At 42.8% G+C, this 11975-nt stretch overlaps 1 protein-coding gene and 1 long non-coding RNA gene across 7 annotated transcripts; one reads left to right on the top strand and one right to left on the bottom strand.

The window, feature by feature from the left end:
- Positions 1 to 212: 212 nt before the first annotated feature.
- slc35a3b (solute carrier family 35 member A3b) lies at positions 213 to 8167 on the bottom strand. 6 transcript variants are annotated; one of them, XM_086043042.1, is made up of 8 exons: positions 7670 to 8167; positions 3548 to 3776; positions 2953 to 3107; positions 2340 to 2462; positions 2039 to 2213; positions 1591 to 1709; positions 1127 to 1260; positions 213 to 833 (listed from the first exon to the last, which is right to left on the bottom strand). In XM_086043042.1, the coding sequence occupies exons 2-8, from the start codon at positions 3738 to 3740 to the stop codon at positions 740 to 742; spliced, it is 993 nt and encodes a 330-aa protein (XP_085899168.1). In that variant the 5' UTR covers positions 3741 to 3776; positions 7670 to 8167; the 3' UTR covers positions 213 to 739. The 6 variants fall into 6 exon arrangements, with proteins under 6 accessions (XP_085899168.1, XP_085899169.1, XP_085899167.1 ...); XM_086043043.1 differs by having other exon boundaries at positions 3548 to 3751; XM_086043041.1 differs by having other exon boundaries at positions 3548 to 3755; positions 7670 to 8166.
- On the top strand, positions 7497 to 10559 carry LOC147140744 (uncharacterized). The gene is made up of 3 exons (XR_015088378.1): positions 7497 to 8558; positions 8907 to 9034; positions 10338 to 10559. It is a non-coding gene; the product is annotated as an uncharacterized LOC147140744 (long non-coding RNA).
- Positions 10560 to 11975: the final 1416 nt, after the last annotated feature.

Genomic DNA, 11975 nt, shown 5'->3' with positions numbered 1-11975 from the left:
GGGAGCCCTCCCATCAGGGGTGTGTGTGGATACTACTTTTAATTAAGAATCACTCTGAGTGCCTCAGTTTCTTGTTTTTTGAAGGTATCGCATAGAAGCTGTTCTGTAGATTATGGCATGCAGGTAAGGGGCATTTTTCAGAAATGGATGAATGGATAGTTTGCATTTGTAATTAAGCCCTCACTTATGCAAACAAATGCTCTCAGTTCTTATACAGTGGGGTAACAAAAATCAGAATTGACTTTAATTCATTTGTTCCAATAAAATTACATTACATTGGAAATTAATAACACCAGAATATGTGATGTCTTTGTCTCAAATCTCTCTTCTTTTCATCAACATCTTTTAAAAGGTATTTTCATTCATCATCCCTCCACTAGATGGAAGCTCAGTCAAGATCTTTTTCTGAGGTTGGCACACTCACCAGTACAACATCAGCTTTTAAGACAAACAATTATTCGTATCCATTAAGCGACCCTTTAAAAAAAATACAAATATCTACTAAAGCCCTGCTGTCTCTAGTAAGATACCACAATACTTTATTATATTATTGTGTGTGGACATAAAACAACAGTTTTCTCATTCTTTGAGCAAAGTTGCAGTGATGCAGGGGCATATCTGTTCAGAGTCATTTCAGATTGTCAGTAACAGTTTTCTTTCCAACATGTATCCAGCTAGCTCCCGCACTTCACAGAGTCCTGCTCCGTTTGTGTTTTGCTGGCGGGAGGTCTTCTCTCCTTTATACTTTTATGGCACTGCCACTGGCAATTTTGCGCTCATAGCCATACAGAAATGTGGCTGCAATAACCAGTGCTGCCCCTGAGAAAAACACACTGACAAGTACAGAGGGAATAGAAAAGTGATAGATATGTTAAAAACATATGTGTACAGATGGAACTAGAAGCAGATTAAAAAAACAAAACAAAACAAAACAAAACAAAGCAAAACAAAACAAAACAAAACAAAACAAAACAAAACAAAACAAAACAAAACAAAACAAAACAAAACAAAACAAAACAAAACAAAACAAAACAAAACAAAACAAAACAACAACAACAACATCCTCAACAGTCATCTGCAATTCAAATCGCTTATGTGTGTCACTCATTAACATGCGTGCATTTACCCGGTAGGGTTGAAGTCTTCCAACAGGAAATATGAGATTAGCGTGGACACGATGATGGACAAAGAGGTAGCAAACCCTTTCAGAATGTTGTCGGCATATTTAATGACCACAGCTATGACCAAGCCTCCTAAAGCCTGCAAGGCACACAGTGTTTCAAAGCAACTTGTGGGAGCAAAAATGTCAAACACATGCACTTCTGTACAGCAATCTGTGCAAATGAACAGCAAAGTACCATGTTACAATCAGTGGACCCTAAATAAGAGTTTAGATCGATTTTTTTTTTTAAACAAATATTTCTCCCTCTACATAATATGACCACACTACCTCCTTTGTAACCCCCCCCACAAAAAAAAAAAAACCCTCATCCACACCAACCCACATAAGTCTCTCTCCTTTATGCACACAGGACGCATGTACCTAGAAAAACCAAATGATAATGTGACACAAAACAAAAGATCTCATACCTGTAAGACAACAACAGTGCAAGTGATCTTGTTGTAGCCTTGAAACATTCCAGACTGTGTCACACGCTCTCCGTCGTACACCATCATTCCTAGTGTACCAAACACAAACCCGAAAAAACCTGCAGGAAACAAATGATGATGTACATTTTTCTGTCCTTCTTCGTTTCAGTGAGATCAACTCAGTTTAAAATTAGAATCTTAATAGCTAATAATGGCAGTAGCCTTTAGACTTGTCGAAATCCTATACCACAGTTGTGCAGTGAAGAACACACAATGACTTACTCATTTTCAACTACACACAGGCTATTTAGTCAAAGTTCACTGCATTATTATATCATCTGCAGTTCAAAACCATAATGCATCTTATTTCCTGAATTAATTAAACCCCTTGAATGAGAAAACCATCTACGGTTCATGATTAAAAATTACATGAGAAAAGTGTGCTCACCCAGCTGTATGTTCCGAACCCACAAACTCTGTTTAGTCTCCTTGAGAATTTTCTCAAAGTACACCCCAGCAAAGCCACTGGAAAGGCATGCCATCAGCACAGCCATCAGCCCCACAAACTGGACGCTGGCAGAGAGGACTTTCTGCTCTGAATCTCCGACAGACGTCGTGGGCCACTGCGGGGGTTTTAGCAAAAACAAAATCGGATATATTTGTGTCTACAGTGACGAGTGAATATTTAAAGCTACTTTCGTAAGAATGAAGCAGCCACACCTGTGTGTTTCTACAGTTTTAGTGGCTACCTGCACTAAAGTGACTCCAGCCATAAGGAGGAGAAGGGACAGCCATTGATAGAAAGCCAGCCTCCTGCCCAACATGGAGACGGAGAACAGCGCTGTGGTCAAAATCTTCAACTGGTACGTGACCTAAATAAAACAAAAATCATGCTCCTTATGCTATCTTGGATCTAGTTAGTAGTTGTGATTTGGACAAGCTTGGTTTTATCTTTGGACTGAGTTTGGTCAGCAGCCTTATATGCTAAGAATGAACCATTTGATAAATGATTGTACAGTATACAGCAGTGATTCTCAACGATTGGTATGAGTACCACTGGAATTACCTTCAGTTCATTACATTTGCATTTATTTTTTAAACTGCTTGTTTTTAAACATTTATATACCGGGTAGGTACATTGTATTTGTTTCATTGACTTTTTTTTTTACATTGAACTACAAGAGACTGACAAACCATTTATAACCAAACATTTGTACACAAGCAATTAAAAAGTCAATTTTCCATAATATGTCCCCTTTAAAATATCTACGCCCCCGCAAGGCACAAAACACTGCAAGTGCATTGCAGGGTAACCACACACAAACCCCCTCGACTGTGGCAGTGAACTGGCATGTGTGTAACCTGATAGGTGGCTGCGTCCAGGTTGGATAAAGCAACATAGAGTAGATTGTTCTGCAGTGTGTAGATTCCTGCAGGAATGGCCAGTTTCATGGTCTCCAGAGGCTTGCTCACAATCTCCTCCTTCAACAGCTGGTTCATGGCCCTCACACTGAAATCTACCCGACAAAGAGACAGTTTGGATATACATATATGTGTATATATACAGTATATATGTATATATATATATATATATATATATATATATATATATATATATATATATATATATATATATATATATATATATATATATATATATATATATATATATATATATAATGTATAATATATATATATATATATATATATATATATATATATATATATATATATATATATATATATTAGTACACATTGAACTTTATCTTTTATCTATTGTAAAATGATCCCAAACTTTAGACTCCTTCCTTCTGACTTGCGCTGATAGCTTCCTGAGTCTACAGTAACATTAGTCCATTTGGAAAAATGATCTCCGCAAGATCCCCCATTCTGCGATACATTTGATTGAGTCAAGTAAAAAGTTAACCGTAATATGGTGAAGGACAACTGTACTCACTGTTCTCCATGAAGACCAGAAGGGTGCAGATGATGATCTTGATCACCTCAGCGGACACTACAGCAGATGAAGCGAGGTAGCGTGGGCCATCTTCTTTCAGTGTGCGGGAGTAGCGCATGGCGAGTACCAGTGAGGTGGTCTGAAACACGAGAACCCCCAGAGACAGATACTTCAGCCTCCTGGAGGATGCCATGGTGGAGGACTCTTCCTGGGGAGATTTTGAAGAGTCCTTTGGGAAAAGACAATCAACCAGGTAGATCTCCAAACATGATATTGGTTTGACAAAGCTTGTGTACCTGAGTCTACATCACTCCAATTTGTGTAGAACCAAAACATTTGTTTGTTATTGAATGGTAGTTACCCGGAACCTCGTATGTCACAAATTTGTTAAATTTCCTATTTTTTGCCCACACGTCTATCCTATTGGTCAGCCAACATGTGGGGGTCTTATTTTTACAAATTATCGATCCATCTGTTGAAAAAGGTTTGCTCTCTTTGACGATATAACGTTAATATTTGGACAAATGTTTTGGGGGTCGTTTTTGGGGTCTCCTGAAAAGTGATGATTTTGGAGGTCAAATGACTCCACCTGACGCCTGCGACATACTGTTCAGGTTATATTTGACCTGTTTTGATATCTGATAGGCTACCTGAATGTCATCCTTTCATTCTTAAATTCAGGTGGGCTAAATTTTGCTGGTTCGTCGGCCAAGGTACCCGTCCGTTATCCGTCAGTTTGTCACTTTTCATGACAAACTGAATTGTGATCGTCAATCCGTCAGTCAGTCCGTCATATATGTCATGGTTTTGGCTCTGTTGATCCACCACGCCCCTGTCCGTTTTGCACGGACGTGTCAATATAAGTCCAACAGTTAGTCCGTCAGAAGTCTGTTGGTCCGTCAGTCGGTCCCCACGAAAAAACATCAGAAAATCAGACAGACCATCACAACAGGGCGGGCTAACTGACAGACCATCACTGACGGACGCGGTTAGTAACGATTACACTGACAGATGAAAACCCACTTCCGTCATTCATCAGTCCATCTGTTTTAAAGGTCCTCCTATCAATCGTCAGCAAAATGGGCGTCCGTCAGCGACCTCTCCTTAAATTATGACTAAAGTGACCCAAAATATACACAAATGAAATTATTTTAAAATGAAATTCTTTTGAAGTTTGTATTTGACCCATGTCTACTAAAATGGATTTTACATTTACTAGTGTCTATTAACTCATTCCATCCCAATGACGTATTTATATGTCATTTCACAGAGGGTCTGAAAAAGTCTGGTACTGAATGAGTTAAATCCAGGAAAATGTGGTAATGGTGGTAATCTGAAACTGTACACAGTTGACAACTGTCTGTGTTTCCATGACTTTTTCACAGGTTGCAGCAGAAACGTCAACCTGCTGGTGTTTGAAGATGGGGTCACACACGGACACGTACTACTGGAGTGGAAAGTGATTTAAAGTGCCCACATCACAGCAGCGATCTGTGATTCTTCTTTTGAGTCATCACTGGAAATGAAGCAAAACGTGGAATATGATGTTTTGCCTTCGAGAGGTGCTAGACATTAGTACAGCTTCCGAGTGCAGAAGCCAAAAGACACTTACGTCACCAGGAGAATGACTGAAAAATGACCTGAGGCTGCGGGAAGGTGCGTCGGGGTGGAGGAGCTCAGAGAGGTACGCCGGGGCCAGGCCATTTAATGACTTATAAACGAATAAGAGAATCTTAAATTGAACCCTAAAATGCACTGGGAGCCAGTGAAGGGAGGCCAGAATTGATGTTATGTGCTCCATCCTCCGAGCTCCAGTTAGTAGACGGGCAGCAGAATTTCGGACCAACTGGAGACGTTTGAGGGAGGACTAGCTGACTCCGAAATAAAGTGCATTGCAGTAATCTAGCCGAGATGTAACAAAGGCATGGATGACTGTTTCTAAGTGCTGCTGGGAAAGGAGGGGCTTTACCTTAGCCAGCTGTCTAAGGTGAAAGAAGCTCAACTTTACAACAGCGCTGATTTGCTGGTCCAATTTAAGATCAGTGTCCATTTTAAAACCCAAGTTTGAGACTGTTGGCTTTAGATATGAAGCCAGGGGGCCCAGGACAACAGGGTAGGATGGAGACGAGCCGCTGGGACCGAACACCATAACTTCTGTTTTCTTTCCGATGAAATTTAGGAAATTTAGTGACATCCAATCTTTGATGTCCTCGAGGCAGGACAAAAGTGGTCTTAAGGAGGAAGCCCCTTTTTTGCTTTGCGGGATATAGATTTGACAGTCGTCCGCATAGCAGTGCAAGGAAATGCTGTGTTTTCTAAGGATGGAATCCAGGGGCAGCAAATACAGTGGGAAACAGCAAATGCCCCAAAATAGAACCCTGTGGAACAGCATACGATAGAGGGGCAGAGCGGGAATCAGAGAAACCTAGGCTAACAGAAAAAGACCTGCCACCCAAATCGAATCTAAACCACTCTAGAGCGCATCCACTAATGCCCACTTGGTGTTGCAAGCGAGTCAAAAGAATACTGTGGTCTACCGTATCAAAAGCTGCAGTCAAATCCAACAAAACATGACTTCCGTGGTCTCCAGTGTCATTTGCCAGGAGGATGTCATTGAAAACACGTAGCAGGGCTGACTCTGTGCTATGCATCTTCTTGAAGCCTGACTGGAGAACTTCCATGACATTGTGTTTATCCAAGTATGATCTTCGCTGTGAGTGCATCACTTTTTCCAGAATTTGAGACATAAAAGGCAGCTTGGAAATGGGTCTAAAATTTGATAGCACAGCTTGATCAAGGCCAGTTTTTTTCAGCAGGGGTTACACCACAGCATGCTTAAACTGTTGGGGGACCACACCAGAAGACAGGCTGCTGTTGATAATGGCCAAAAACGATTTACCAATTGTCGGGACAATCTCCTTAAAGAAGTGTGGAGGAATGGCGTCATAAGAAGAGCCCGATGGTTTCAAATGGCAAACCAAACCACTTCCTCCAAAAATGTCAAAGAAACCGGCTCGAACGAATCGAACACTGCTGAACAAGGAACTTTGACAGAGGGGTCAAATGTGGCGTTCGAAACAAGAGCCCTAGCTGTAGCAACCTTGTCTAGAAAAACTGCAAGAATTTGTCGCACATTTCAGGGGACGAGTCCATGCAAGTCGGTTAACGGGGCTTGAGTACAGAGTCGATTGTTTTAAAAAGGGCACGTGGATTTTGGCGATTTGCCTGAATCAGACATGACAAATGGTCTCTCTTGGACTCCTTCACCTTTCTCTGGTAACGACGCCAGCAGTCCTTTAGGATTTGATAAGAGACCTGCAGCCTGTCTTTTTTCCACCTGCGTTCAGCTCTGCGGCATTCTTGTTTAACTGTGCGAGTGCTCTTATTAAAACCATGGCTCCGGTCTAATTTTTTGCCGCCTAATTTTTAATGGAGCCACGGAATCCAAAATATTAAGGCAAGCTGAATGGAACCAAGTGCTGAGCTCCTCTGTGTTTGAAGAACACAAAGCTGATCAAAGGCATCAGAGAACTGACTAGCAGTAAGGTGGTTAAAAACCAGGGCCTTGCGCTCGCTAGCATTAGCTCTGACAGCACTGGAAAAAAATTACATCAAGGAGCACAGTCTTATGATCAGAGAGCACATTATCCAAAACGTTCAAATTTGAGACCGATAGACCATAAGAAAGGACAAGGTCTAAAGTATGTCCTTGTTTGTGAGTGGAGCCAGCCACGCACTGCACCAAATTGAAAGAGTCAATGAGTCTTAAAAAGTCCTTTGCCTGTGTTTTTTCAGGACAGCACACGTGAATATTAATGTCCCCCATGAACAGGATGCGATCATATCGCAACATGATTTCGGCGAGGAGATTTGAAAAGTCATTCAGAAACTCCTTGTTGTATTTGGGAGGACGGTATATGACAGCGCAGAGCACAGGGACGGCACTGGCAACTTCAAAGAATGTGCCCTCAAAGCTGCTGAACGCTGTGGCGAATATACAAGGTTTACATTTAAATTTGTTTTTAAAAACAGTCGCCGTTCCTCCACCTCAGCCAGAAGTTCTCGGCGCATCCAAGTAAGAGCATGCAGGTGGTAATAGTACAAGCATCGCACTGCACTCACCGGCGCCAGTCCAAGTCTCTGTCAGGCAGAGGAAATCCAAGTTGTTGGAAAGAAATAGCTCCCTCGGGATAACCGATTTGTTCGTCAACGACCGGGCGTCTAAGAACGCTATCCTTGTGGGAGCATCAGCTGCAGCAGATGCGCGTGTCACCTCCGATTGACGGGCCCGGGGAAGCTCCTTGACAAGTTGGCGATTTACACCGCGTCCGATGACGTTTGGTAGGCGGCGGACAGCCGAAGACGGGTATCAGGCAGCCAGGAGCGGGATCCCGGGCGAGGCACTGCGGTGGAGTACGTCCGTGCGTCCAGGAGCGAGCAGGGGACGAAGCGTGTACATGCTCCCTTTTTTGCCTCGCTAGCTTGCCACCACGTTTGTCTCGGCGCCGTTTTCGCCGCCGTGGTAGCGCTGGGAGATGGAAGAGGTCCGCCGCGATGTCAACAGGCAACGTCTCTTTCCAGTTGTGCTCAAACGCACCCGAACTTCCAACGCCGCATCGCAAGTCCAATAAATTTGGCGCTCATACACAAGCAGAGCGTTTGGAAATGAAGCACCAATCAGCCAAAACAGGAAAATGAGCCGAATTGTCTAGAGGGTCGCCAAAGACACAGGCGCAATTTCGGCCATCAGCTGTTCTGGATTGACATTTTGAGACAGTTTCAAGTGAAGAAATTATGAGCCGTCATCATCCGCTACACAGAAGTGCAGTGTCTCCTGCGACTCAAGCATCACCAGTCCTGGTCAATTTCATTTTACAATCATTTGTAGGGCATTTAAATTATTTACTGTTTCTCATTTTGCTTTTGTATGTCAACATGTAAGCGGAGAAGGAGACCAATCAACTCTTCCTGGATCCTGGATGTGCTGCGCTTCTGTTTCTGAGGCATGAAGGTAAAATACCTGTTGTACTCACAGAAATGCTTTGTGGTCTTATTTAGTTTGTCAGCTGTTGCAGCAATTATCAGTAGCACTTTTTAGTTACTTATAGCAATAACAGGCTGATGCCAAAGGTAAGGCTCTGCCTCCTCAACATAGCTTCCACCTCTACAAACTCAAGTACAGTACTCATGAAAAAAAGAAAATATTGCATGTTAGATAAAAAAACTGCACCTGAATAAATATATTGGTATTTAAAAAAACCAACAGTTGAACATAAAATGCAAATGTCTGTATAGATTACTGACTTATATCCACTAATACTAAACTATTACATTTTTCTGCACGTTTTTTGATTTGCAGCTGTTGCACATGCTGAGGAAGTTCCCAATGCAGGGACAAATGTAAGCTCTCCATCAGGCTACCAAGAAGCATCCCTCATCCAGCGTTTGCCCGAGTCAGTAAGATGTTTCACTGACAGTAACTTGTAGGTAGGCTTGTCACGATACTAGAATTTCAACTTCGATACCGATACCCAATTCAGTATCGATACTCGAGACCATTTCGATACCTCACGGAACAAATTAAAGCACAGGCTTTTTTTTTTCTTTTACTGTAAAACTTTTTTTATCGCCCAAAGCTTAAATGATCATTAATACAATTGTTTCTTTAAGAGGTAGTGCAAAGAAATAGTACAACTTCAGTATTTAATTTCGACAACCCTCTGTACAGTCAATGCCTGGAACACATTTTAACTTGTCTGAGCCTGGGGTAGTGCAAAACAAAGGAAGAAGTAGTGCAAAGAACAAAACAAACAAAAAAAACAATTATTCATCTGTAAATTGTCTGAACTAGTGCAAAGAAATAACCATACTGTGCAACACCAATGGCACATCATTTTCAAGTTGTTTGAGGTAGTGAAAAAGAATAACACCCACCACTTACAGTAACATAAATTAACAACAAAATCTGTAAGTTGTCTGAGTATCTAGACCCACATGTTTATCTATTAAGGCAATCCAACAAGTCACAGATAATAATAACAATAGTAATAATAAAAGAAAAGAAAATACTTTCAGTTATTGGCTATCCAGAAGAGTAGCAGGTAGGGTTGGGCATCGTTTGAATTTGGATGATTCCGGTTCCGATGTTTTGATTTGATTCTGGTTCCTAACGATTCGCAATTCCGATTCATAACAAAAAAAAATAGATAATGCTATAAACTAAATATTAGCTGGATATGTACATTTGAGTTTTGAACTTGTTGGTTCAATGTTGCCATTAGACGTACTTAGCCGATTCTGACTTTGGGTCATGAGCCGCAACGCGTCATTCTATGCCTCGGCGTCGGCCGAATGAACCAGCTGGGCCGGCCCGAGCAGGATCAGCGGCCCCGCGATGGGCGACCGCTGCCACTGCGGTGGCTGCTGGGGAGATCCGTGGGAAGGGCCGGGCACACACTCAGAGAAGCCAACGCTGCGGCCCGCGGTTGCCAGCCGGTACGGAGTCGACGAGCAGTCTGCACTCGGCACAGCAGGGAGGGAGGGGCGGCCGTACGGGGCAGGCTTCGGCAGTGTGTGCGGGAGCAACAGACCATTAGGAGCAGACGTTGGCAAAACGCTGTTGGTGTCAAAGTCAGTGGTTTGGTATCGGTAATATCGATGCCACAGCAAGCTAGTATTGTATCCGTTCAAAATGTTTAGTATCGAGTCAGTACCGAAGTATCGATACTTTTGACAAGCTTACTTGTAGGACAATTCCGTTATCAAATTTGCGTTTTTATCATGTCAATAGGAAAGCGCGTAGGGGATGGGACCTTGGATTCAATCACAGAAATGGAAATCGCAAGCCAGGAATTCACTGTGGCAGAAAATGATGTGTGGCAAGCCATACACTTTTCCAAGTTGCGAACTATGCCGAGTTGGTCCGGGTGCAAGACTAGAAAATTCAGCCCGGCTTCTGGCTGTGTGCATTGTGTCTTTTAATGTGCACAAATAAAAAGTCGCAATGTCTAATTTTTTTTCCAAAACTTACTTCACGCTGCTGTAATAAAAAAACTTCATAAGAGCTGTTAATGAAGCCATGTCATTATTTCATTTATTTAACTTTTACTTATCCAGGTACGGTATTTGCAATGCTGACCAGGCTACAGACAGCAGATTAAAACTTCTCAAAATAAAAACAACATGATATACTCACAAGCTATATCTTACGTACATCCATCCATCCATTATCGATACCGCTTAATCCTCACAAGGGCCGCGGGGCGTGCTGGAGCCTATCCCAGCTGTCTTTGGGCAGTAGGCGGGGGACAGCCTGAATTGGTTGCCAGCCAATCGCAGGGCACACAGAGACAAACATCCGCACTCACAATCACACCTAGGGCCAATTTAGAGAATCCAATCAATTTACCATGCATGTTTTTGGAATGTGGGAGGAAACCGGAGTACCCGGAGAAAACCCACGCAGGCACGGGGAGAACATGCAAACTCCACACAGGGAGGGATCGAACCCACAACCTCTGAACTGTGCGGCGGACGTGCTAACCAGTCGACCACCGTGCCGCTCTTACGTACATATAAATTTCAATGACAGTGGTTCAGCTTTTATATGTATTAGGGAAAATCTTTTTCATAAAAAGATATATACGTAAATATGTCTGTAAATCGGGCGGCACGGTGGTCGACTACTAAGAGTAATCTAACATATTGCCACTATCAGGTTACTACAGTAGATATTTCTGTAATTGGAATGGCTTACATGTTCTGACTGCCACATCATCTGTCTGGACATAGCTTCGTCACCACTTGCTTGTCCCTTGATCAAGTCATGTCATGTCATCTTCCAAACCGCTTATCCTATATAGGGTCGCGGGGAGTTGCTGGAGCCTATCCCAGCCGTCAATGGGCGAAGGCAGACTACACCCCGAACTGGTCGCCAGCCAGTCGCAGGGCACACATAGACACTGTCACTGAGCGGGAATCGATCCCACGCTGCCCGCACACAACTCAGGCGTGTGTACCACTACACTATCAGCGGCCTTGATCAAGTCCTCCTCATGCAATGTAGTAGCCTACTGGAATGCATGTGCACAAAAGTAGGCTATTCTCACCTCAGATCCTGCAGTCACATTTCCTCCTGGTTGTGAAACAGGTAAAACTCGACTCATGGTGGTGGTGGGGAGAAAATGGCCATCCTTCCTTTCCTTCACGAACTAAGCACATTTTAGCAGGGGAGAGCGTGCGTGATTGCTTGGGGATGAAGTTCACAGAATTTTGGTGTAAAATGAAGCGACTTCTTTTGGTGAGAGGTAGCTATCCTGCTGGTGAAAAACGACTTAAAAGGCTAAGGTAGCATTTAGACAGAATACGAGGTGTGGCTTGTATACACACTGACTCCCTTATGTGGCAGATCTGTCCAGCAGCACACAAT

Source organism: Filicampus tigris, chromosome 10 (genome assembly GCF_054856515.1).
Source record: "Filicampus tigris isolate MCC_2025a chromosome 10, RoL_Ftig_1.0, whole genome shotgun sequence".
Classification (NCBI taxonomy): domain Eukaryota; kingdom Metazoa; phylum Chordata; class Actinopteri; order Syngnathiformes; family Syngnathidae; genus Filicampus; species Filicampus tigris.
The sequence above is the reverse complement of the archived record's forward strand: the minus strand, read 5'-3'. Positions and strand labels throughout refer to the sequence as shown.